General features: G+C 41.7%; 1 protein-coding gene across 2 annotated transcripts in view; it reads left to right on the forward strand.

The window, feature by feature from the left end:
• ctnna2 (catenin (cadherin-associated protein), alpha 2) overlaps positions 1–27,371 on the forward strand; it is a 338,765-nt gene that overhangs the window by 266,195 nt on the left and 45,199 nt on the right. For both annotated transcript variants that reach the window (XM_061679158.1, XM_061679159.1), the window contains 3 exons: positions 17,799–17,891; positions 23,829–23,985; positions 24,063–24,263. In XM_061679158.1, coding sequence (XP_061535142.1) covers positions 17,799–17,891; positions 23,829–23,985; positions 24,063–24,263 — 451 coding nt within the window. The remainder of the gene's footprint in view (positions 1–17,798; positions 17,892–23,828; positions 23,986–24,062; positions 24,264–27,371) is intronic.

A 27,371-nucleotide genomic window follows, 5' to 3' on the forward strand; every position in this document is an offset into this window, starting at 1 on the left:
AAGGAATCATGAAGTCCTCTAAAACATTCTGGTCGACTGTTGCGGTGACCTTGGATTTAAGAAAGCAGAGTTTACCTCCTCATTTCACTCTTTCTGGATCTCTGCTGGATTCTTGAATCTTCTCTGTTTGATAATCCGCTGAAGCCCACGGTCAACTCTTTTGCTGGTGCATCTTCTCCTACCACATTTTGTCTTTCCATTTGATATGCTTGGACACAGCACTCTGTGAACAGCCAGCCTCCTTAACTATGAACTTTTGTTGCTTATCCATCCTATGGAGGATATCAGTTATGGTCTTCTGGCCAGATGTCAAGTCTGCAGTCTTCCCCATATTGAACCCAATGTTGAACTGAATCAATTTAATGACACCTGGGGAAACCTGTGCAGGTGCTTTGGGTTTAGTAGATGATTAGTGTGTGACACTCGGTGTAAAACATTTATGGGCTGCAAAATTTGCGCTGTGTGAAAAGTGGATATTTTTGGGAAACATTTTACAGAAAACATTTCTTTTTTTTTTGTATATTCATTTTTTATTGTTTTGTGTTTATGTCTTCACATCTAAATCTGTTCAGTGACGAGGTTGTACTAAATGCATTTATAGCACTGAACTGCACTAGAGCAGCATATGTATATTTTTTAAAGTAGGAAAAATCAAATACTAGCTGCAGAGTATGTGAACACGGCATTATTGACAAAAGGGCTATTGCAAAAGGAATAACACAAGAAATAATGTTCATAATATATGTAAAAGACAACTATTTGACGATGAAGACAGTTTTTTCTGTACTGTTAAGTTCATAAAGATGGTTTCTCAACACTTCACATGTACATTGTCTCGCCTGTAAGAAAATAGCTCTTTGCACAATGCACATTTTTTGTCACTGTGTTATTTCAACTAAAATGTATAAAGTTGGTTGGATAAGCAATGTCTAATCATGTTCACGAATCAAGGATGTGTTTGTGTGCTACCTGAACTGTGATCTTTGCATTTTTCCCAACATGTTTCACATGTTGATTTAAAACGAGCATTTATTAATTTACATAAATATTTAGTGTCCCAAAAAGTTATTCCCACCGCTCATTTGGTTTAATTTCATCTTCCCTCTCGCATCCCCCACTTGAAAGGTTAGGCATTAAGGTCTGACAACTGTTGACCTTTCCCACCGCATGCATCTATTATTCGGCAAGACTAATCGTGCTTTTCTTCTGCATCAGATTGATGTGAGAAAGCAGAAGTATGTGACGTAGAGAAATGTCAAGGTCTTGTTGTTTTCACATTTTGTAGGAGATTTGGCATGGTCCCATACGCTTTCTCTTTGAAACTGAATAAGGCTGAAAACGTATCACTTTTATCATCTGAAGGAGACACTTAATTAGGTACCCCTACACAGTTCATTTATATCCATCCATCCCATCCATCCATTTTCTTCCACTTATCCCAGGTCAGGTCGTTGGGGCAGTAGCTTTACCAGGGAAGCCCAGACTTCCCTCTCCCCAGCCACTTCATCCACCTCTTCCGGGGGAAACTTGAGGGATTCCCAGGCTAGTCGGGAAGCATAGTCTCTCCACCGATGACCTGGGTCATGCCCTCATCAAGGAGGAAACACCTCATCAAGGAGGCATCCTAACCAGATGCCTAAGCCACCTCATCTGGCTCCTCTCAATGTGGAGGAGCAGCGGGTTTACTCTGAGCCCCTCCCGGATCACCGAGCTTCTCACCCCAGTTCTAAGGGAGAGTCCGGACACCCTGTGGCAGAAACTCATTTCGGCCACTTGTATCCCAGATCTTGTTCTTTCGGTCACGACCCACAGCTCGTGACCATAGGTGAGGGTAGGAACATATATGGACTGGTAAATTGAGAGCTTCGCCTTTCGGCTGAGCTCCTTCTTTACCACAACGGACCGATACATAGTCCGCAGGATCCAGAACAACAGTATCAAAAATATGCAAAGGTGGAACTAGCTTATTAGTCTATGTCTCTTGCAGTATTTCCCAATCTAAATGGAGCCCACTCAAATATTTTGAACTAGACACATCTCAGGGCACACCACCAAACAAAATAAGAAATAAGGATGATCTCACATACTGTAGTCACAAATTTACTACAAAGCTATTATTCTGTTGTATGAATGGTAACAGTTGGAAGCACAGGTTAATCGTACCTTCTGCCATGTAGTGGAAGAGCATTTACTTATTTTATCTCACTTTATGTCATAGACAGATGAACAAAGATACTCGCGAATACTCGTGTTTCGGCAGCCATGGCTTCACCTACTCGCAGATGTTTTTTCACAATACAATTTTTTTCCTTCTTTTTTTAAAATTTATTTTCAGGGGGAATCAATCCCTAGATTTGTGCTATTCACAGAGGGCCAAAATTACTTTTCAGAGAGGCCATTTCACAAAAAAACAATACACATTTTTTTTTTTTTTAAAAAGCAAAAAACAAACCATAAAACATATAGATCCATACATCCATGGTCTTTTTTGTATGAAGCGGTTACAGGTGAAAGAGGAGGTCTTGAGTCCCTTATGTGCTGTGGAACAGTGGTTGGGAATCACTCGTTAACTGTACCAACTTGAAAAATATATACTGAACTTTATACAGATTCTCACCAAAATACAATCATAAAGAATCTGTCAATTTGTACAAGCAGCTCCAAAAGGTTAAATGAAATCCCAGTTGATATAATGTGCTGGCAATTGCAAACCACAACCTCAATAATAAACATAATGTCAAATTAATACCTCTCAAAATTGAACATTGTTTTGGCTATAGCTCTTGCATTGATATCTCATGAATGGACAGCTGTAGTAAATGGCCAATGAAAGTCTAAAAAGAGGCATTGTATCATTTACATCTTAAATTATGAATGAATCCTTGGATAGGTATTTTCCATCACAACCTTTTTTGACTGTCTTGACAACTGGTAGCTCCATTTTGGTTTAACAAGAGGAGGAGAGGTGAATTGCTGTCTGAGTGAAGGCCCTTTACCAGGAATGCCACAAAGTGTAAATTGATGGCGGTCGGTATTTGACAAGAGGGATCTCATTTTATGTTGAAGCACATGCAGACCGTAAAGCATGAGTCTGGACTGAACTGGGTGCATTTCTGATCACTTGGGCCAGGAATGATTGAGATGGCGACTATTCTTTATAATGCAGGGGGTTGATCACTTCCAATTCCTCCCCTTTGCAACTGATTTGAATAGCCCTTGTTGCAGATGGACCAGGGAAAAGTACAGATAGATTAAACGAAACAACCCAGAGTCCATTTTCATAATTATGTTTTTGTGCCAAGCCCGACTGCTTGGCTAGCACTCATATGGAGGACAGGACAGAAAGAGAGGAAGCAAAGAGAAATCAATAGCTTCTTCGGGGAGAGGGAGGAAGTCTGAAAAAAGGCAGTCTGGCTCTCGTGGTTTCACTAGAGCTTCAACAAAAAAGAAAAGATGTTGAATGAGTTTAAAGCACGGTGCTTGTGCTACCTTAGACACGCTGTGTTCTTGGCGTTATAGGGTGTACCAGAGCAACCCCATTCCCCGTGGTGCCTACACACACAAGCACGCACGCATGCATGCACACACACTAAGATACACACACATACAGTATAACATTCATTATGTACAGCTGCCTTTATGATTTGTTTTTATTACTTTCAATTACCTTTCTGTGTCCCTTTCTGAGCTTGATAAAATTTTATATTCTGGATATTATTCTCAAGGAGCCCACCCTCTCCTCATATGGCCTTCTTCATTAAGACATCCAGATTTTGAAGCCTGTGGAGCAAGTCACTTGAGTAATCATGGCTCCTTCACATTTAGCACTATAGAGGGGATCAGCAACCAAAACATAGAATACTGCAATATGATTGCTAGTATCGTCTTTTGTGTTACATCAGGTGCTTCCACTCCTCTCTCTGGTGCAGTGCGTCTGTACGTATGTGGCCGCACGCACGTCATCGTGCTTATTTGAACTGTGTCATCATCCGCCCCCACTCATTATCGCATGTACAATTCTAATGCCTTCCTACTAACAGTCCTGATTTCCCTCCCTAATAGCCTGTAGAAACATAATCATATTTATCAGAGAACCAGCCACATTCTTTTAGCTGAAATATCTAACCCTCAGCCACGACTCCTGAGGAAAGAGGACTGTAAAATCACTCTCTGTCAGGCTTCCATGCAAACTCAGCTGTGGTTGTCAAGGAGATGACGGTGATGGTGAAGTAGATTGCATTTCCACAGATTTCAACCAGCTCCGATTGTAAATTATATACACTCTGGGAGCATCACAAAGTCAGGTTATGTATTTTACTATTAATAAATTACTTTTGTCAGCTAAAAAAAAAAGTATTTCTTCTGCCTAGTTTGAAAGAATATAATCTGATAATTAATTATGATTTAAATTGCTTCATGATTATTTTCTAACATTAGTTAGTGATTAGGACAGCTCATTTTAAGTGGCTTGAAAGCATATTTTGTATTGAATCAGCAGGATACAAAATCATTATTTTTGGTTCCATTCAAAGTCGAGAAGTTTGAATGTCTTAGTTTAACGAATAGTTTTGAACATGTGACTTCTTGTGAATGGGTATTGGTTACAGTAGGTTAACAAGTATGTTATCACTAAATTCAATATTGTAACAGAAGCAAAATTATTCTGCTCATTACGACGCTGGCATTGAAACAGATGTTCCAAACAAGATCCATCCATCCATCCATTTTCTGAGCCGCTTCTCCTCACTAGGGTCGCGGGCGTGCTGGAGCCTATCCCAGCTGTCATCGGGCAGGAGGCGAGGTACACCCTGAACTGGTTGCCAGCCAATCGCAGGGCACATACAAGCAAACAACCATTCGCACACACATTCACACCTATGGCCAATTTAGAGTTTCCAATTAATGCATGTTTTTGGGATGTGGGAGGAAACCGGAGTGCCCGGAGAAAACCCTCGCAGGCACAGGGAGAACATGCAAACTCCACACAGGTGGGGCCGGGGATTGAACCTGGGTCCTCAGAACTGTGAGGCTGACGCTCTTACCAGTTTCCCACCGTGCCGCCCAAACAAGATCCTCTCATTATTATTTTGCAACCCAACACAGTCAATAGAGTGGTTGACTTGTGATGTTAGCACCCCAGTATCTTTGCATTGCTTCACCTGTGGTCCATTTGCTGGACATACATGTATTTCTCAACAAGAACCAGATATCTGTTTACACATTCATTGAGTCATTCATCTTCCATTGCGCCTATCCTCACTAGGGTCACGGGCGTGCTGGAGCCTATCCCTGCTATCTTCAGGCGAACTGGTCGCCAGCCAATCGCAGGGCACATATAAACAAACAACCATTCGCACTCACATTCACACCTACGGGCAATTTAGTGTTTTCAATTAACCTACCATGCATGTTTTTGGGATGTGGGAGGAAACCGGAGTGCCCGGAGAAAACCCACGCAAGCACGGGGAGAACATGCAAACTCCACACAAACGGGGATCCTCAGAACTGTGAGGCAGACGTGCTCACCAGTCGTCCACCATATGGTTTGCTTGCATTATCAAGCAAAATTATAGCATCAACAGTGAGCATAATCAGTAGAGATTGTGTCTTGAAGGTGTCTCGTTGTGGGAACAGTTTCTTTTGACATACATTGTTGTTGAATCAAATACACACTATGGGCCTGATTTACTAAGATCCCAAATAACTGGCGCTAAAATGCATCTTTGCGCTAACAGATTTCTCATGATGTAATCAACAGTTATAAAAAAAGGCTGCAAAACTCAACAGTGGCTACAAGACAAGAGTTAGAAGTGGCACCAAGTAGGCCCAAAAAATGGCATGTAAATTCGACACACCACAGAGAAGACTGCCAAATTTGAATGAATAAAAAAAAATCACTAAGTACATAAAATCGGGTATCAAAACTTGAATAATAAGGGCCACCTCTCAACTCTCAGACACTGTGGGCATGTCGAATGTATGTGCCAAAAGGAATCAAACATACTTAGGGGGTGATAGCTTGTACGATGTACAATCACGTTAGGAGGCTCAACTTCAAAATTGAATGGTTATTGTGGACTATTGGGGACTCGTAAATATAATCACACAAGTCAACTTACCCTCATTGTTGGTGACATAATGTTACAGCATAACACGGCACCTGACGATAGAGGGACGGTATGAGGAAGCCCAGGTAGTTAGACAGTCGGCACTTCCCCATTCACTAGTCTCAAGTTACCCACGAAGCCATGTTGTTTCTGGTGAAAGTTTATAAAACTATCTGTCATAAAATGCACACTGCACACAGCACGGTTGGCTGGTGGTAGTGTTGATGTTAAATTTTCCATCTTCAAAAAGTCAATCCATCGCTTTTTTATTCACTCGTATCAGGTTACCCACAAATTTGAGTCTGGTGAGAGTTTACAAAATTATCCATTGTAAAATGCGCACTGCACGTTGGTATTGAGCTCGTCATCGCGTCCTCATTTTTTGGGAGGTTAAAAAAAAAAATAATTACTGTTCTGTAAATTGAGGCTTCCAGCGCTGGAAGACGCTTTTTCAGGGTGTAGCTATAATTAGCTTGCTAACTGCACACTGGAGTGGTAAATGGGCCTTGTTCTGGAAGCTAAGCATAGCTAACACTAAACTGAGCAGCCAAACGAAATTACGTCACTATGTCCTCATATGGTGGGGGAGGGAACTCGCACTGGAAAGTATATGGCCCAGGCCCGTTATGTCACAGGGCTGTGTTTTAGCCCTGCCCACAAAATCAGTTAAATTCAAATGTGAAAAAGGTGCTTAAGCTATATCTCAACAATCCAGGATAATATTGTTGAGTTTGCACATGTTTGAAGCACTTACCTTCAAACACATTTAATGTATTTAGAAACAAAACACGGATATCTGCTTAGAGCCCCTTTAATAGTTGAAATCTTCCAAGCAAACTACATCAGAGATTTTTATTATTTTTTCATTTAGTGGTGAGTTCAAGAATTCCTAGTGCTTCACACAATGAATTAGTTTTCCTGGGATAGGCGAGCCATTTGTATACGTAGGCCCACTCTATTAGGAATTGGAGGCAAGGAGGACCGAATTGGAGGCAAGGAGGAGCTCCAAAATTGCATTGCTGAAGGATATTTTGCAGCACTAATTGTTGGCATTTCAAAAATGCTTACACGAGCAGAAATGTTCTTCACGTCAACTCACATTTTGGCTGTGCTACGCTCACACCACTTTGCACTTGCCTATCAGATGCGCTCGCAAAATCAACCAGCGCAATTGGTCGTGGGTTTGATTAATCAAATTGCGTGTGCTGAATTCTTCTATTTGCATATACTCCTCCCACAATGCGCAAAATGAACTGCATGGTAATTTAGTGCAATCTTGTTTGCGCGGCTTTAGTGGATCAACTTGCACATCTCTTTCAATGCACAAACCTTTAGTAAATCCTATGTAACATGAAACGTTGATGTGATTTACATTTTTCTTTTCCTTCAGAATCCCACTCATCTCATTACTCATCAACAATATCAGCGGTATTTGTGTGTTTGTGCGTGGTTGCGTGCATGTGTGTGTATGAGCGTGCACATATGTACAAGTATCAGTGTCTCGGCATGACGCAGTCAAATCAACTATGTTTAGGATAGAACCTCTGTCAGAGAGAAGAGAGTTTGTCTCTCATACGAGCATGGAAAGAGAAATGGTAAAAAGGAGCACAGCAATCAACAACAATAGTAAGTAATCAAACAACTGTTCCCTAAGTTCATAGGTCATGCTCTGTCCATGCCATGAGATTAAGAGAGTAAATGGGTTTTTTGTTTGTTTGTCTTTTTCAAATATACTTGTCTAGTCAAGTATATATAAATATATATATTGTTTGTGTGTATAACGAATTGGATACTTAACATGACAAAACCCATTAAAGATCAGTCTTTAGGAGTGTAGCCATGACATCCTCTATCGTGAAAAACAAGCTTGATTATTATTATAGTATTATTCTTATTTCATATACCCCGTGGATGTCTTTCAATGTAGGAGTTTGTCCGGTGGCCATTCTTCCCAGGGCAATGTACGTACGCTCGTAATATGCATTGATTTTCCGGGGCATTGTTCAGAGTAAATAACAGTGGGTCGTCAACCCTTACTCTTTCATTTCCCCTGTTGACTCAATTACCTTGAGGCGTTACCAAGTGCCTCGTGCTTTACCTTACCTTTGTGCCCTCCGGGTCATGCAGTGTATGTACAGACATGTGGGCGACTTCTGGGAGCTGTCAACTCATGACAAGGCAAGTAGAAGGTACCCCTTTGTGCAGGCCTGTGATTGTTTCCCAGTCTGCATATTGTATTCCCCTGATACATGCTGCAGCCTGTTGGAATGTTGACCGACTGATTTATTTGCTCTTAGTGTTAGTGTGTATGTATGTGTGTATGTCTGAACATTCTAATTTGTTGGTACCAATGTTTATATAAGCATTGGAAGAGAAGTCATGTTTATGTGAAAGTAAAAACTCAACTGCACCAACAACAAAAATCAAAACATGTCATCATGTTTAAGGACTAAGTTAATTTAGCAATGATTACTGCTATTAATACAGTTATTAATACTATTATTATTAGTTGTATAGCATAGGGTGCACCTGGGGATATTATTGGATTCACATTAGTCTTTTAGCTGCAAATCTTCTTGGTTCATGATACCATGGGACCATGGGCCAAAAATAGTACAGTTTCATTCTTCAATTTTGATGAAGCTATGACATTTCTTTCCCCATCAATTATAGGTAATTCAAAAGACAGTTAACAATTTGACAATCAGCTAACCTTATTGTAGATAGATAGATAGATAGATAGATAGATAGATAGATAGATAGATAGATAGATAGATAGATAGATAGATAAAAGAAAGAAAGAAAGAATAGTCGAATATTGAACTGCGGCCGAGGTTGTCCTGATGCCAAATGCAAGATTGTTCACTTTTCAAAACCTTCAGTGTTTGTTTTGGACGATCCGTGATGAGGACAAAAGTCCAATAACAAAGCAGCACACTGGCTCAACTTGTGGGGGCCCTTCCTCCCAATCAGGCCCTTCCAGGTCACTGTCATCGCGCACTTTATCATAACGATGGAGTTATGGAGTGGGATGTTTGGAAAAAAAAAAAAATCATTTTCTAGAAAGAAAAAGGTGCAAAGTCAGGCTCATAGAGGAAACATGCTTGTCATTGGTTTGTAAATTAGGCAAATGTGTGTTTTACATGAATTGTTGTATTGTCTTCTCCAGTTCCTCCAAAAAGAAAGCATCAATACCTTGGCACATAGCTTTTTAAATGTTACATCTGTCCGATTGGAGAAACTCGAAATGAATGATCTAGCACTTCTCAGTTGAAAAGAATACTACGGAGTAGTAGTTTAATCATATTTGCCTTGAAAAAAACTTTCCGCCCTTTCTCGTTTATTCTCACAGTTTTTAATTTTGTGTCACTCAAATGTTATCATTTGTAAAAACAAATCTTAAATCCTTTTGGGTGTGTAGAACATGATTAGATTCAGACTGATCATGTCGAAGTGTGAAGATATGAATAATCAATGAAGTTACACTGGTGTGCTTCATACCTGTATCAGGCACAAAAGGTATTTGCTAAATATGCTGTGTGCAAAATGGGGTTATCTGGCTCTCAAACATGTTGAACAATGAAGACAGCTTTGAATGAAGGACCTTGCCCAATATAGTATTAGCTGACCATCTAGCAGGGGTGTTAAACTCATTTTTGTCATGGGCCACGTCATAGTTATGGTTTCCCTCGGCGGGTCATCATGACTGTAAGCCCATATAAATGCCTCATATTATTACATACGCAAAATAAATTTGAGAGCCATTAAAAACGTTTTGTCCACCGATTATTCCGTTTATTTTAAATGGGGGAGTCGTAACAACAACAATAAATGCTTACAATAGCTCAACATTAATAACAGTAAAGACAATTTGCAATTTTAGTATTTTAACACAAAACATTAAGTCGACGCACATGATTTGCTTGTGCCGGCCACAAAATGATGCAGCGGGCCGGATTTGGCCCACAGGCCTTATGTTAGATACCGTGATCGATGCCTAGAACAAAACCTAAGACTAAATATAAGTTGCTGCAATATATTTACTATTGAAACGACATGCATGTTTACATTGTTTTGTTTGTTTGTTTTTGGAAGGTACAGCTGATGTTTTTTTTGTCCCTTTCCTTCCTTCTTTAGAGGCATGAACACAAACGTAGATGATAGAATGAGCTGCACTCTCTCTGCTCTCAAGATGATGAATTCTGAGGAAGAATTATAATGCCCAGTATCTTAAGACAATGAAATACTTGACAAACTTGATGTGGGTTCAACTTAATACTCATAGGTAATGTACGTTAACATTTAAATTGCCCATAGGTGTGAATGTGAGTGTGAATGGTTGTTTGTTTATATATGCCATGCGATTGGCTTCCGACCAGTTCAGGGTGTACCCCATCTCTCGCCCAGAGTCAGCTGGGATAGCAAAGCAAGAAAAGCAAATTTATTTATATAGCGCATTTCATACACAAGTTAACTCAATGTGCTGTACCTGATTAAATGCATTTTAAAACAAAGAAAAAGAACAGCTGATAAACATTTAAAACAAAGAGAAATAAATAAATAAATAAAACAAAATAAAAATACAATTAAAACAGCATGCAATGCAAGAAATATCATTTAAAAGTGGAAATGTTCTAAAAAGCATGGGAAAAAAGAAGAATTTTTAACCTGGACTTAAAAACATGTACACTTGGGGCTGACGTCACTTCTGTTGGCAACTTATTCCAGTTGTGTGCAGCATAATAGCTAAATGCTGCTTCACCATGTTTGCTATGGACTCTGTGCTCCGCTATTTGACCTGAGTCTGTCAATCTCAGAGCCCTACTGCGTTTATATTCCATGAGAATTTCATTCATGTATTCAGGACTTAAACCGTTCAGTGATTTATAGACCAGTAGCAGCACTTTAAAATCTATTCTAAAGCTGACTGGAAGTCAGTGTAAAGACTTCAGAATTGGAGTAATATGCTCTGACCTCTTTGTTCTAGTCAGAATCCGAGCCGCAGCATTTTGAATGAGCTGCAGCTGTTTAATGCTCTTTTTAGGGAGACCAGTCAGAAGACCATTACAATAGTCATATCTACTTGAGATAAAAGCATGGATGAACTTCTCCTGGTCTGCTTGACACATGCAAGCCTTCACTCTGGATATGTTCTTCGTATGGTAAGAGGCAGTTTTAGTCATTGATTTAATCAGAATACCAAGGTTTCGGACTTGGTCTTTGGTTTTTAAAGAGAGTGACTCCAGGTATTTACTAATAGCAATTCTCTTTTCTTTATTGCCAAAAACAATTATCTAAGTTTTGTTGTGCTTTAATTGAAGAACAATTTGGCTCATCCAGTTATTTATCTGTTTTAGACAGTGACACAACACCTCAATTGAACTGTAGTCATCTGGAGACGCTGCTAGATATAACTGTGTGTCATCTGCATAGCTATGATAGTCAAAATTAATGTTCTGAAGAATTTGACCCAAGGGTAGCATATACAGGCTGAACAGGAGGGGTCCAAGCACTGACCCTTGAGGGACCCCATAGGTCATTGCTATTCGATGAGACTGAACACTTCCAATGGTTAAAAAATAGCTCCTTTCCTCCAGGCAGGACCTGAACCATTTAAGGACTGTTCCATTTAGTCCTGCCCACGTTTCCAACCTGTTCAGCAGTATATAATGATCTACCGTATCAAAAGCCGCACTGAGGTCCAACAAGACCAGAATTGACACCTTTTCCGAGTCAGTATTCATCCTTATATCATTTAGCACTTTGATAAGTGCAGATTCTGCACTGTGATGAGTCCGGAACCCTGATTGAAATTTGTCAAAAAGTCCATTTAAGTTCAAGAAATTGCTGAGTTGATTAAAAATCACTTTCCCAACAATCTTGGCTATGAAAGGGAGATTTGAGATGAGTCAATAGCTTGCTAACATGGACGCGTCCAGCGTTCTATTTTTTTGCAGAGGCTTAAAGGCAGTTACTTTAAGAGCTTTAGGAAACTCACCTGACTGAAGTGAGCAATTGATTATTTGCTGCAAATCAGCTAGCACAGACTTCGCAATAGCTTTGAAAAAGTCAGATGGTATTGATTCAAGACAGCTCATTGATGGTTTCAGCTGCTGAACCGTTTTCTCTACAGTTTTTTGGTCAATTGTATCAAATTCTGACATGATAATAGAGTTTTTTCTGGGTGGCTTCAGATGTATTGTCATTTTATCATTTTGTTGATTCGTGCTAATATTTAACTTGATGGATTGTATTTTTTCACTAAAATAACAAGCAAACTCATTGCATTTATCTGCTGTTAGGAGTTGTGGAGCTATCTGGTCGTGGTGGGGGGGGGGGGGGGGGGGTGAGCTTGTCAACCACAGCAAACAGAGTGCGGGGATTGTTGAAGTTCTTACTGACGATTTCAGAAAAGTGTTGCTGTCTAGCCCTGACCAACTCTTGGTTAAAATTACATAGACTGTGTCTGTACAGGTCATAGTCAATTTGGAATTTAATTTTTCTCCACTTTGGTTTAGAGGTCTTTACCATCATTGTGCTCCTCCACGGTGTTCTAAGTCACCTCAAGATTGTCTTAGTTTTAATAGGAGCGACAGCATTCATGACATTTGAGATTTTAGATAATGAAATTATCCAAAAGTTCATCAACTGTCTCAGCATTCACAGTTTGTGGCACAGCAATGGTCTCCATAAACTTAGTGGTTGTGCTCTCATTCCTGTACCTTTTCTTAATAGACATAGAGGTTGTCTGAACTTTTGGAAGAATCTGAAATTCAAAGAATACACAAAAATGGTCAGAAATAGCCATATCCTTAATGTCAAGTGATAGAATTACAACATCCTTAGAGATGACCAGGTCTAAGATGTGACCATGAGTGTGGGTTGGACTCTTAATATGTTGAGAGAGGTCAAATGTGTCGAGTATAGCAGAGAGTTCTTTAGATTTTTTTTCCATGTTATTGTCAACATGAATGTTAAAGTCTCCCGTTATAACAAAATAGTTTTAGTCAGTACAGCAGTTCTGAAAAGTCCTCCATAAATTTTGTTTTGTATCTTGGAAGCCTATAAATTATTAAAACAATAACCTTCGGGTCATCTTTAACTAAAAAAGAGAGATATTCAAAAGAGCTAAAATCGCCCAGTATAATTTCTTTACACTGAAATAATGACTTAGAAATAACAGAAATACCACTGCCTTTTTTCCCTATTCGACACGTGTTCATAAAATTAAAATTTGCTGGTGTTGCCTCATTTAAAATGGTATTACAGCTACTTTCTGTTAACCACGTTTCATTTAGTAACAAAAAGTCCAGATCATAGGTTGTAATGATGTCATTAATCAACATTGATTTATTACCCAGTGACCTGATATTGAAAAGAGCTAGTCTCGCAGAGATAACTGGAGAGAATGGTTTGACAGATTCACATTTTATCCTCACTAAGTTTGTAATTCTACTTTTTTTGTGCCATATTTCTTTGACCAACTTTCTGTCCCTTGTAATTACAGGGATCAAAAATGCCTAATCTCCATAGGGGTCTGACTTATTCTGGAAAAGACCCCGCAAAAATCAGTCAGATTTGCAGATAAGGTTCTTCATGGTTGAAAGAAGGGCCCTGCGCATCTTAGTGGATGGTGGTTTCAGGCGAGGGGGGATGGGAGGAAGATCTTGGCGTGGTGTGCGTTGGATTCCAATATTGACAATCGTCTTCATCATATCTGTCACACCTAACAGAGCATTTAGGCTAGTAGAGAGTGAGCTTTGCGTTGGGCTTTGCTCCAATGGGGCAGGGAGGGGCTGTGGATGATTCAACGTGCTGGCTCATCTCATTTGTCATTCGTTCATCAGATTGTTTGGATCACCCTGATGAATCCATCTGCGCATCGTGTCGCCTTATCTCCTGTTCCTCCGATTGTTTGGGAACAACTGCATCACCGAGGCCAGTGTTTTCTTTTCGGGCCGCTGAATGTACACCGTAAAAAATGTTGGCAGCCAATAACTTAACCCCTTGTCTATTTAGACAGAAACAGTCTGCCTTGTAAAGATGTCTGCACTCCCAAAAAATGCAGAAATTGTCAATGAAACTCACGGATAGTGCCGTACACACTTTTTTGAGCCACATATTTAATTGAGTGAGCCTAGCGAATCGTTCATCTCCAAATCGTACAAGTGGGAGAGGTCCACTAGTAAAACCTCAGCATCCAAACATTGCACTTTTGTTAGGAGATCAATGAAATCTCACTTCAGTACCTCTGATTGCTGCTTGAGAACATCCAGGGCCCCTGTGTGTATATTGACAGATTTCATTGTTGGGTGCTGATTTGTGAGCTCCAGGATTTTTTTAGCATTTAACGTTTCACATCTTTGACAGCTCCATCCCCAACTATTAATGTTTGGGATGCCATTTTCTTGTATGATTTAGTTTCATACCTTTCAGGAGTGGTGGGGATAAGCATTCTTGGCCAGGGTCTAAAAATGGCTCAAATCTATTCGTAAGTCTGATGTCAATGTTTTGCATTGACTCGCGTCCTTTTTTCTTGTCGTTCACTATAGCGACCGTCCACGGCCGCTCACTCGGCGTTGAATCAGCCCGCAACGCAGGCCAGCCGGATTCCTTGGTAATCTGCTGGTGTTGTGTACTCCCTTTTAGATGTTGTCCCATATCTTTGGGCTTTGCTACCAGTAAATTCCAGGAAGAACTGCTGGATGGTCCATTACCGTTTCCATCATCCACATCCATCATCTTTGTGGAGATAAGTGTGAGCACACTTCTGCTCACCATTTTGAGACATCGATAGAGTGGTTTCATTCCCCGACTGTCCATTTACATCCACTTCAAGACGGTGGATTTTTGTTTCCAGGATTGACATCCTCTGCAGCAGTCCGTGATAGTCCTCAGTGGAAAAGGGAGGCATCGTGATTGCTGGTCTTGTTGCTAATAGCAGGCTTGTGCTAATTAGCAAAAAAAAAAATATTGGAATATAGCAACAACTGACTGTATCTACAAAAAAAAGTACAGTCCCACAGGTTTAAAAATATACAGGAGTCGCTGCCTCTAATTTTTTTAGAAGAAAAACAAGCTTATCAGCAAGAAAAAAATTTAAACAGAAGTGAAGCAAGCAGAGCGAACAAAAAAGTGTCTGCACTGTACGAGAGCGACAGATAATGTCTGAATGATAATGGATAGCCTCCAGCACTCCCGCAACCAGCGGTGCGGAAAATGGATGGATGGAAATTAGCACTTGATTGATGACTATTTGTGTAAAAACAAAAGTTTGTTTTCCATAATATTACCCATTTAAATGCTGGAAATTGTATGAGTTCTCTAGATGAAACTAGCACTTTGTGTATTTTTGGGTGTATAGTATTTTAACCCCTACTGTTTGCCACAGCTATTGTTCAAAAAGCTCAGGGATTCATCCGCAGATCCTTCATCCACATGGAGACTGTGACTTTGTACGTATAGTAGACTAGCAATAAAGATAGATAGTTTGGACACTCTTTGATTTATTAGCCACCTTCTTGCTCTTTGATGCAACCATTTCAATCAATTTCCAGTTATTCTGTTCCATTTGGTTGATTTAGATACCATGGCAAAAGATTGCCCATCCTTTCAAATGCAGTGGAGGCCTTCATCTAATTAGAATTGAAGAGATTATTCAGGGCCTCGCGAAATGACAAAATCAATAGTTCAACGCTAAAATGAAGAATGGACATTCAGAGGGGAATGCTCCTTGACTGCTCCTTCTCCAGCCATCTCACCTTCTCTACTGGTTTGAGCTCCTATCTCAGGAAAAAAAGGAGAGGCACTTCCTTAGATAATTGCAATTAGAAGTTTGGCTGATGTTGCCGCTTTGGACCAGTTCCAGCACTGTGTGTTGGTTAAGAGGCAGTGGAAGTGGGTCTATTGGGCTTCTTTCCAGCCTCCACAAAGCTTGTTGCCTCTCACACTCACTTGAGCCTGTGTAGAAATAAGCACAGGAATGTCTTTTGGTTCTTTAAAGTAAACTGAAAATAGGACAAATGCATAGAATACGATACCTTATTTTCTGACACCACTAACTGTAGCTATGTGAATTGTTTTGACCTTTTTTTTTTTTTTCTGCAAGAACAGCTGGAGTAAGACTTTTTTTTTCCCGCAAATCCATAAAAATGCATGTCCAAATTGAAAACATTTTATCATTTTATTATGTTTTCCAATGTTATCATCTTCATTTAACAACTCAAATTCATGTGAAAAGTGCACCCTTCCCTCCTTTCTCTCTTGCTCACCCACACCCACACACAGACACTTGAAACCCATCCGCACACACGCTTGCAGAAAAGGACGGCAATCCATCAATGCGCTCATTGCTGTCATGAGGAAAGAGACAGAGCTCTAAGCCAGAGTCGTCTAACACAAATTTGATTTAGTTCAATTTGCCTCAAACAGCGACATGTGAGCACTAGGAGTGCTAATATAGACTGGCACCTTTGCTGCTAACAGCCATGTGTTTGGCTCTCTTTCAAACACTGGCCATATTCGCACCACAGTTTTTTGTTTCATTATACGGTCTAATGTTGTGAAAATAAAGAAGGACTGATACTGTGTGTATGTAGACTTCACTTGCTCATAAAAAAATATGCAAGAGATGTAAAAGATTATTATTATTGGAGGTTTTAAACTCGGTTTTATGTCACAAACAACAAAATATCACATATAATGCCAGGGGAAATGGGTATCACGATTAGCCTGACCTGCAATTAAATGGACTGCAATGAGTTGTGTCTGGAAATTAAAATTTCACAACTATAAAGTGCCTCGTTACACCACCGAGCGAATCTGTTCTCTCAATACTGGTCATGCCTCACAAAGGTGCTCGAAATGTCATTCTATCCAGCTTACCATTCTATATCTGCATTTGTTAAGTTGATGATTAGAACTTGTAATAAATCACATTATCTTGCTACAACTGAAGGGTTTATTCCTTGCCTTGTCTCCCAGCTCTTCCTCTACTTCATCATTGTTAACATACTGTACATGTTTTCTGTGGTAATGCTATTGAATTTATCTGTGCATGGCATGTAGACATTAGTTCTCTGGAACTCGACATTTGATACATCATTTTTCATAGCACATTGCGATACTACCTGCTGTCCTCATAGACTACAAAACAGAATAATGAACTAACTGAGCATGTGCTGTAGTCAATTACATTTGGTAGACTGCACATCAAGAACAAAGGCAAAATATTGAAAAACCTAATTGAAATATCACAAGGCAGCATGGCGAGGTAGTGGTTTAGCATGTCTGCCTCACGGTCTGGAGTTTCTGTGTTCAAATCTCGACTCACACCTTCTTGTGTGTGGAGTTTGTATTCCCCCTCATGCTCGTGTGTTTTACATTTGAAAACCATGAAAAATAATGCCCCCATCGGACCGATTTCAAAGATCGGATTGGGACACACCCACATGTGGGGTAGGTTGAGTGTATACTAATTGTCCATGGGTACTGTGTGAACCTGAGAGTTGCCATTATGTCCAATGCAATTTACTGGCAACGAGTCCCAGGGAGTACCACGCCTCTCGCCTCAAAGTCAGCTGGGCTTCGGCTCACCTATGAACCTGATGAGGACAAGCGCTCTAGAAAATGCATGGATGAATTAAATATCACAAATGTGTTTTTATGTTTTGTTTGTCTTTTATTGTTCAGGTGGCCAACTTGGCTTGCTCCATCTCTAATAATGAAGAGGGAGTCAAGCTGGTCCGAATGGCTGCAACCCAAATTGACAGCCTTTGTCCACAGGTAAGTTCTTTCACCGTGTCATAAAGCATTCGTACAAACCCTGTGTTGAGTGTTTATGTCTAAAAGGCATTTTAAAAGGATACCTTTTTTAACAAATGGAATGGAGCTGAGACTAAAAGAATCCAGGTTGGCAAAATGGGGGAGCCATCCATCAATAATGCGTCGGAGGATTTTATAGTGCTGTTTCTCAGGATGTATGCACCAGTGGAAGTTAAAATCAATACATTGTTTCCCGGGTTAAGAGTTGCCCTTTTTCACAGAGGACCTAACTTTGTGAGGTGAGAAACAAATAAGAAGATGAGGGTTATAGACTGTATAATGCACAGACCTCTTTCTTTGTACAACAAGGGAGAAACTCCTCATTTAACTGAGCAAATTTTAACCAGGAAATATTGCATACAAAAAATAAACCTTTGCATTTGAAGCTGATCTCCAACGATCAATACATGTCCACATGCAAGTTAATAATAATATCCACTTTGCCTTCCCCCTGTTCAGTGGGGCCAAGTGTATATGTCCCGTTCGGTTCATAGTCCATTCAGTGTACAGTAGTGCTAATGCTTGCCAAGATAGCAGCGCGCACGGTTGCAGTGTCCCATTGACTCCCACTCCAGTTCTAAGCAGGACACGCCATATGCATCATGTTCTTCAGCGAAGCAGTAGCCAATCATATTGCAGCGGGGCGCGTCTTGCCAAGTACAGTACCGTAATTTCATGACCATAAGGCGCACCGTATTAAAAGGCGCAGTCTCAGTTACGGGGTCTATTTCTGTATTTAACACATAGATAAGGCGCACCATATTATTGGGCGCAGGCATGGTAAAACATACGCTAGCATGCATGCTAGCGTATGTTTTAAAAAAGGCAGGAGCAAAACTGAGTTTGGTTTTACTTTATTGAAGTATTTAACAATGTGATCAATCCTCATCCATAAATCGATCAAAGTCCTCATCTTCAGTTGGGCAAATTCTCCATCAAACATGACGGGTTCCCTCTCGTCATTGTCGGAGTCAGTCTCGTTGCTGGGGGGCTGTTCAGCAATGTTGTCGGCTTTCGCGAAAGCTCGGACAACAGTCAAAGCAGATACCTTAGCCCAGGCTTCCACAATCCATTCACATATGGTGGCGTAACGCGCCCGGCGTTGCCTCCCAGTCTTAGTAAAGCTGTATTCGCCATCTGTCATCCATCGCTCCAACGCCGCTCCCAACTTTACTTTGAACGCCCTGTTTACACCGATGTCCAGCGGTTGGAGTTCCTTCATCAAGCCACCCTGAACGATGGCAAGCTCCGAGTTCATTTGCTGCACTTGTTTTTTCACAGCGGCTGTGAGATGGGTGCGCATGGTGTCACAGATCAATAGGGACGGTGACGCGTGGAAAAAAACCATCCGGTCTCTTTACCTCACTCAGCCACTCTCTCATTTTCTCCTCGTCCATCCAGCCCTTTTGATTGGCCTTAACAATGACTTCGGCTGGAAACTTATCTTTAGGCAGCGTCTTCTTAAAAATCACCGTAGGTGGCAGTTTCTGTCCATTACCATGGCAACCAAGCACAACACTAAAAGCCGACTTCTCGTGCCCCGTTGTGCGTATCGCTACCGTGCTGGTCCCCTTCTTCTGTACAGTGTGGTTCACCGGGATGTCGAAAGTTAGCGTAAGTGAGCGGCACCTCGTCCATGTTGGTGATGGGGTTGGGCTGGATGTATTTGTCGGCAATCTTTTTGCTGCAGGAGGAGCGGAAGATGGCCAGCTTTTCCTTATAATTCGCTTCGCCACGGTAGCCCTTGCCCGGATGGATAGATGACGCCAAGCACCAAGACGGACCTCCTTGAAATTGTTCGATTTTCATTTCTTCTGCAAGCGTTATTGCCCTCAGTCGAATGGTGACTGTAGAGACGCTTCTCCCGGCTGTTCTTTGATCATTAATCCATTGCCCGAGTTGGTCTTCCAACTCGGGCAACCTCGCCTTGTTTCCGCGGAAACTCAGCTTCTTCATCTTGACTTGGCGAAGCTCATTTATCTGCTTCCTCCACTTGCCAACCATGGATTCATTGATCTTGAATTCTCTCGCGGCTGCTCGATTGTGTTGTTCCTCCGCGTGACTGATAGCTTGCAGTTTAAACTGTGCTTCGTAAGCGTGTCTCTTCATAGGTGCCATTTTTGGGGCTCCTTAGCCTAACTGATGTTGTTTTGCACAATGCACATACCGGCGCTATATACCTACTGGTGGCGTGCCTTTAGCATCCTCCTTCACGCGCACCCTTCCCCCTTTAACGTCCTCGTGCTGTCCTCAGTCACGTCCGCCTTTCCTCTATATGAGCAGCGTGTCGGCAGGAAATGCTCCCAGTCAGTCAAGCGGAGCGCTCATCAAAGTCACACAACATTTACAGATTTTGGAACTCGGTGCACACATAAGGCGTGCCGCATTATAAGGAGCCCCGTCCATTTTGGAGAAGATTTAAGACTTTTAAGTGCGCCTTATGGTCGTGAAAATACGGTACTTAGTATGATTCTTAATAATACTGCAGCGGCATATGGCTCTCCTCTTCTGTGCTCTTTTCCTTGCTTGTTTGTTCTGATTGTTCTCCGAACATTAGCTATGCCTGCCCAGGACCTTAAAGACATTGGCAACCGGCGCCAGATACCTGTTTTGAGTACCTTTCATTAAGTAAGAGGCAAGGACAAAGCAGTGCTGGCCTTTGACATGGTAAAATGGTTATTGGGTCATGCAGGGTCTCCTTTGTAGTACTGAGGGATACACAATTTGATTTACATTCACACAGAACAATGGTCCTTACATTCACCAGGATTCCTACAGGACAGCACACCACAATTTCATATTTTAAAAATGACTTGAATGACACGAGCACTCAGTTACAGTAATTTCAAGTAAATGAACATTTAAATAAAAAAGAAAGGCTACAAAAAAACAAGAATGCTGACCCTGGAGACTGTACAGTCCAATACTGCAGAGTCCAGAGCTAAGGTACAGTATGTCAACAGGGAAAACTAATATTAATGTGTGTTTATATATATATATATATATATATATATATATATATATATATATATATATATATGTATATATATTATTATAATAATATAATATAATCAAGATGGCGCCTACCCGTGTGGACGCCTTGGTTACGTGCTCTCTCGTATTGTTTTTGTTTTTGCGTTTTTCGTTCGTCTTTGGAGACATTACACGACTCACTTAGACAAGGGGAGACTTGCTAAACATCAAGGAGACAACTCCGGACTTTCTTTCACCAACTTTCGCAAATCCGCTCAGTTTTTTCCCCGAGTTACTCACCGGAGCAGCAACCGCGATCTTTGGGGCATGGAGACAGATGCGACGCCACAGAGGGAAGCGAGCCAGCATCCAAGTGAAGCTCCGCAAGAGTGGATACAGATTGCCGTTTCCGTCGATCCACCTCGCGAGTCTACTCTCCCTACCCAACAAAATGGATGAGCTTCATCTTCTGATAATGACCAGTAAAGACGTTCCGCCGCCATGTGCTTTACGGAGACGTGGCTTTGTGAGGCTGTACCCGATGGCGTCGTCATGCTTCCCAGCTTCCATCTTCACCGGGCAGACCGCGACATGGAATCATCGGGGAAAACAAAAGGTGGCGGTATATGCTTCTATATCAACGGAAAATGGTGTACGGACGTCACGGAGCTAAGCACACACTGAAGCCCGCATTTAGAGTCGCTGTTTTTGAACTGTAAGCCATTCTACTCGCCTCGTGAGTTCGCATCATTCATTATCGCCGGTGTCTACATTCCGCCTCAAGCTAAGACGAACGCCACACTGCTAATGCTCGCTGAACAAGTAAATGAAATTGAAAAAAAAACACCCGGACTCACCCCTCATTATTCTCGGGGACTTTAACAAAGCTAAACTCAACCACGAACTCCTGAAATACAAGCACCACATCGACTGTCCTACCAGGGAAAATAACATTTTAGACCACTGCTATACTACGCTAAATAACAATAAATAACACATACCGCGCCATACCTCGTGCAGCCCCGGGCTCGTCTGATCACAGCTTAATTCACTTAATACCAACATACAGACAAGAACTTAAATGTGTGAAGCCTACAGTGAAAACAGTGAAAAAGTGGACCAATGAACCAAAGATAGAACTTAAAAGCTTTTTAGACTGCACAGACTGGAGTGTCTTTGAAAATTCAGCTGGCAGCCTGGATGAATATACGGACACTGTCACATCCTATATTAGTTTCTGCGAAGATGTGTGTGTGTACCAACAAAGTCATTTCGCACATTCAATAACAACAAGCCGTGGTTCACTGCCAACCTCGCCAAACTAAGGAGGACGCATATCAGAGCGGGGACAGGGCCCTGTATAATCACACTAGAAACCAGCTGACTAAAGAAATTAACATTGCAAAGAGAAACTATGCAGCAAAGTTGAAAAAACTGACCAAGCCACAATCACCCCCAGCTGATAACAATAGTAGACTAGCCAACGACTTGAATACCTTCTACTGCAGATTTGAAAAGGACACTTTCACAACCCACACCCACCAAGCCGCGTCACCGACCACAATCAGACCTCTGACTTTCAGCGTTAACCATCCACGAACAGGATTTGAGACGCATCTTCAAACAATAAAAGATTAACAAAGCGGCAGGCCCAGACCTGTGTCCCCAAGAAACCTACAATCTCAGGTCTAAATCACTACAGGCATGTCACCTTGACATCTGTAGTCATGAAGTCCTTTGAACGTCTCATGCTGGACCACCTCAAGAGCGTCACAGGTCCCCTGCTGGACCCCTGGCAGTTTGCCTACCGAGCAAACAGGTCTGCGAGTCAACATGAGGACTTGCACTCTGCCAGAACTAAGACAAGAGCGTGCAAAATCCTCTCGGACCCTCCACGTCCCAGTCACCAGCTCTTCCAGCTCCTTCCCTCAGATAGGCGCTACCGATCAATGCAAACTAGAACTAGCAGACATTCCAACAGTTTCTTCCCTCTTGCCATCAACCTCTTAAACAGCTAACCTACAATTCCATTGCAACATGCTGCCAATTTTTTGACTTGAGTTCAATGTCACATTTCTGTGGCGCCAATTATAAATTACTCGTGCACTCACTGTAGTAGTCTCGCCACGCTGCACTATTTGCATATCTGTTGTTGACCAATACTGGCCACTAATGCCTGAGTAGGATCTGCACCACTTGCACACTGACTGAGGGGTATCTGCAACATTTGCACAAACAACATTGTCCCAGATTATGGCCATTTATCATTTATCCTCAAAAGAGGGGGTTGAAGATTAAATCCATTTTATTTTTGCATTTATTATTAGTAATAATGTACTAAGCAGCAGACAGAAACTTGTGTAGGCCTACCGCTTTCTTCCACTAAACTTCTATACTCAGCATCATATTTCTCATCTTTGCATCACTAATACCCTTGTGTAGTGCCAGCCCCTAAAAAAAAAGTCATAACGCACTCATAGAATTAATCCTTTAGAGGTCACTAATCTCATGGGATAACCTAAAGTCTTGCAATGTACTGTATGTGGACGTCCAGCAGCTATGCAGACATTATCCAGGCGTATTTCCCCCACATATTTTGGTTGAATTTGACTTTTAGTACATTCGACTTTGGAGGTTGTACTGTATTTGTGTCAATTTACCATGCGCCACAGAGGTAGAGTGGTCGTGAAAGTGCTTGAAAAATGCTTCACTTAGGTTTATATGAGCAAACTATTTTAAAAGGCTGAGGATGAGCGTACCATTAGTCCTCTTAACCTAGACTTGAACCACAATCTATTGGGAAGAAACCCTCTAACTGGCCACAAATTAAAATACTTGAAAGACGACAATAAAATTACAAGTTGTACATGTTCTACTTTAGCGGCTGAGAGCCAGTGGAATTGAGCAGTTTCTGTGTCTTGACAGGTTATCAATGCTGCCCTGACTTTGGCCGCCAGACCACAAAGTAAAGTGGCCCAGGACAACATGGATGTTTTCAAGGACCAGTGGGAGAAACAAGTGCGGATCTTGACTGAAGCCGTGGATGACATTACCTCTGTGGATGACTTCCTGTCTGTTTCAGGTATGAACCGGTATTGAGTGGTCAAATAACAACAAAGTCATTCGATTCCACTGAGTTTTCTTTGCCTCTCTTCCAAGAAAACCACATCCTGGAGGATGTAAACAAATGTGTCATTGCACTTCAAGAGGGAGATGTGGACACACTGGACCGAACTGCGGGAGCGATCAGGGGCCGAGCTGCTCGAGTTGTGCACATTATAAATGCAGAGATGGAGAACTATGAACCAGGCGTCTACACTGAGCGCGTGCTGGAGTCCATCAAGCTCCTGTCTGAAACTGGTTAGTACATTAGAAATGCACTCACTTGTACATAAAGGCTCATTGTATCCAGTAGTATTTTTATATTACATTATTATTTTATATTTAAAAAGAAAAGGTGTGATAAAGGTGAAAAATGGCATTGTCAGTTGGTGTGGTTTTTGTAGGCTTTTTGAAAGAAAAACTACGGGTGTCCCTGGATGGAGAGACATATTTTTCTTCACATTAATTATATCAAATACAGTGAAACCTCGAAATGTGGTACAGTTTGGAAATTAACCAAAATTTTGTGGAAAAATACGGCTCAAAGGTTTTACCAAAATCCAGCAATTACCTATAAAATGCCACTGGGTCAGTGTCTGCTCTGCAGACAACCTTCCTTTTGCCTCTTTACATGTCAGTCATATTCAAAGGGTCAGTACGTTAGTAAATTTAGTCTTATTTAGTTTCATTGTGTAATGGTTAGCTTCAGTTTACGTAGGAATATTACAATGTTACTAAAAGTTTCTGAACAGTTAAGGGTTTGTCTGGTTGAACACTGCTCCTCATGCAGAGCTTCCACTGATCGTATTAGAAATTTTGATGCAAATCGAGTGGTGTGTCACACAGCTTTTAGCAGTCTCCCAATGACATCAGTAAATTGTAAACACACCTGCCTGGATTTTCAGTGTCCCACATCGGTTTATTGGCTGCATTACAACACCCTGGATTCAGTGACGTGCGGTGAGGTTCATGATTGGTGAGGCACTGACTACGTCACGTCACTGATAGTCACGTGACGTCTCGAGCTCGATGAAGCTCAACTCAACACTGCTACATGCTGGTTGTGGCATCGTACATACCAGACTCCACTGTGCACTTTTCGTGGCTTTTCTGGTTGTTAAGAAAGACTAAATGTCACACACTTTCATTTAATATATAAGACAGTCTGTTAAACGTCAGTGAGTGCAGTACATGTGTGATAAAAGGTATATGATTGGCGATGTAATGACACTAATGTCGCTTGTGTGAAGCCACGGACCAATCACAGCTTGCCTGAATGGATGTGTGCGTGGTCTCTTGAAGCATCATGGGAGTGGTAACTCAATGTGACTCGTAGCTGGGCTTCCTATGCATTTGAACAGTATATCTGTTGTTTTCCTTGTTGCATCCATGTGCCATGGATTAGATGGACCATCTGCCAACATCCCCCGGACTCACGGCTCTGGTGTCCTTGAGCAAGACACTGATGCCCCGAAATGCTCCCTGCTCCAGTGTGTTCCACTAACGTGTATGTGTTCACTGTGATGGGTTAAATGCAGAGAACAAATTTCGTGTGCATGCATGCATGTTTATGACAATAAAAGATGATTCTTCTTCTTCTTCTTCTTCTTCTTCATGTGGGATAGTTGGTAATGCAATCATCTATCATTGCATCTAGCTGATAAATTGCAACAGCAGTAAGTCACGTGCTTACCCAGTCATCACTCTGAGTGGCACTGACACCCCCCAGAATAGACCTCCAGCACTAGTTATACGTTAGCCACAATCTCTTCTATTATTACATGAATCTCTTCATTTGATTGGGGTATTTAATTGATAAAGTACATTGGACAGATGTTCGCTTCCAAGATGACTATAACCTTGCCTCACATTAAGACGATCCAATTCTGCTGCTGTTTCATTCATCTTCCATGAAGTGTCAAGCTTGAGTTAGTAGCAACCCAGACTTGTAATTGTGTTCTATGTGAATTTAATTTTATTTGAGTTTATTGCCATCATTATGTAGAGATCTTATCTACACAAACATACAGTGTGTCATGCACTGTATTCCTCAGCGCTTTGACTGAAAAAATATGCTTCCCTATGAAATTTATTTTTGAAGTTGTTAAACACACTGTCTGTCAGGGTTGCTGTTTCAGTACCCTGAGTCCAGCCTGTGTGTGTGTGTCATGAGTGCTTTGCAGGGTTGACGTTTTGGAGTCTAGCAGCTGCACCTTGTCATCCTAATTACACCTGACTGCTCTTAAGACACTGTGGGACTCCCACACTCGTCGCCAGACTATCATCAATTTACATCGAGTTCGTAGCCCAGCCACCTTGCCTATCTTTTGCTTCCCGAAGACCGAGGGAGTTATCTCTACCTAATTCTTGTTCTTTGTCCCCAGTCAGCCATCTGCCCTTGCTCCCTGCAAATCAGTGCTCACCTCTTGCGGCCCACCGACAACACGGACTCCTACCCTGCCAGACCGGTCCTCATTGGAACCCTGCCAATCCCGGATTTAGTTCTCGGAGTTCCTTTGTTCGCTTCCAAGCTGCAATAAACCTTTATTCACAAACTCATCTCCCTGTCCTCTCTGCATCTGGGTCCAACTTGCAACCTGAATCCTGACAGCATAGTCTGGCCTGTCATGGACCCAGCGGAGACGGATCCCTTTCGCCAAACAGTTACCGGACAGAGCATGCTTTTGGAGCAACAGAACCAAGCCCTCACCCTCCTGATTCAAAAGGTACGTGACTTCTCACAAGCTCTCACATCCCTCCAAAACCAATTTGCCTCACTCCAGCCTTGCGCACAGCCGCCTGCTGCAGCATCCACCGCTCCCACGTCCCCCCTCACCCACGTAATGTGTGAACCGTATATACCTGCACCAGCCCCTTACGATGGCAATCTAGGGTCTTGTCGCGGCTTTTTGGTTCAGTGTTCACTTGTGTTTGAACAGCAACCGCAGTCGTACTCCACCGACAAAGCTAAAATTGCCTACCTCATCGGCTGTCTCTGGGGTACAGCTGATCACCCATATCCAGCAAGAGACTGCTCCCGTTTCCCTCAAGCTATCAGGTAACCATCTTGAGACTTTAAGTTTTCATGTTTTCCCTTGTCTTCAAGTTCCAATTGTGCTTGGCTTGCCTTGGCTGAGGCTCCATAACCCCATCATCGACTGGACCGTGCCCAAGATCACCTCATGGAGCAATTTCTGTCATGAGAACTGCTTGCGATCTGCTGAGGTGCCCCCAAGTGGCCAAAGTCGGAGTAAATCCCCTGACCTATCAGGTGTCCCCTCAATTTACCATGACCTAGCTCCAGTATTCAGAAAAGACAATGCCACCTCTCTACCCCCACACAGGCCTTACGATTGCGCTATTGAA

The sequence above is a fragment of the Phycodurus eques genome, chromosome 6 (genome assembly GCF_024500275.1).
Source record: "Phycodurus eques isolate BA_2022a chromosome 6, UOR_Pequ_1.1, whole genome shotgun sequence".
Classification (NCBI taxonomy): domain Eukaryota; kingdom Metazoa; phylum Chordata; class Actinopteri; order Syngnathiformes; family Syngnathidae; genus Phycodurus; species Phycodurus eques.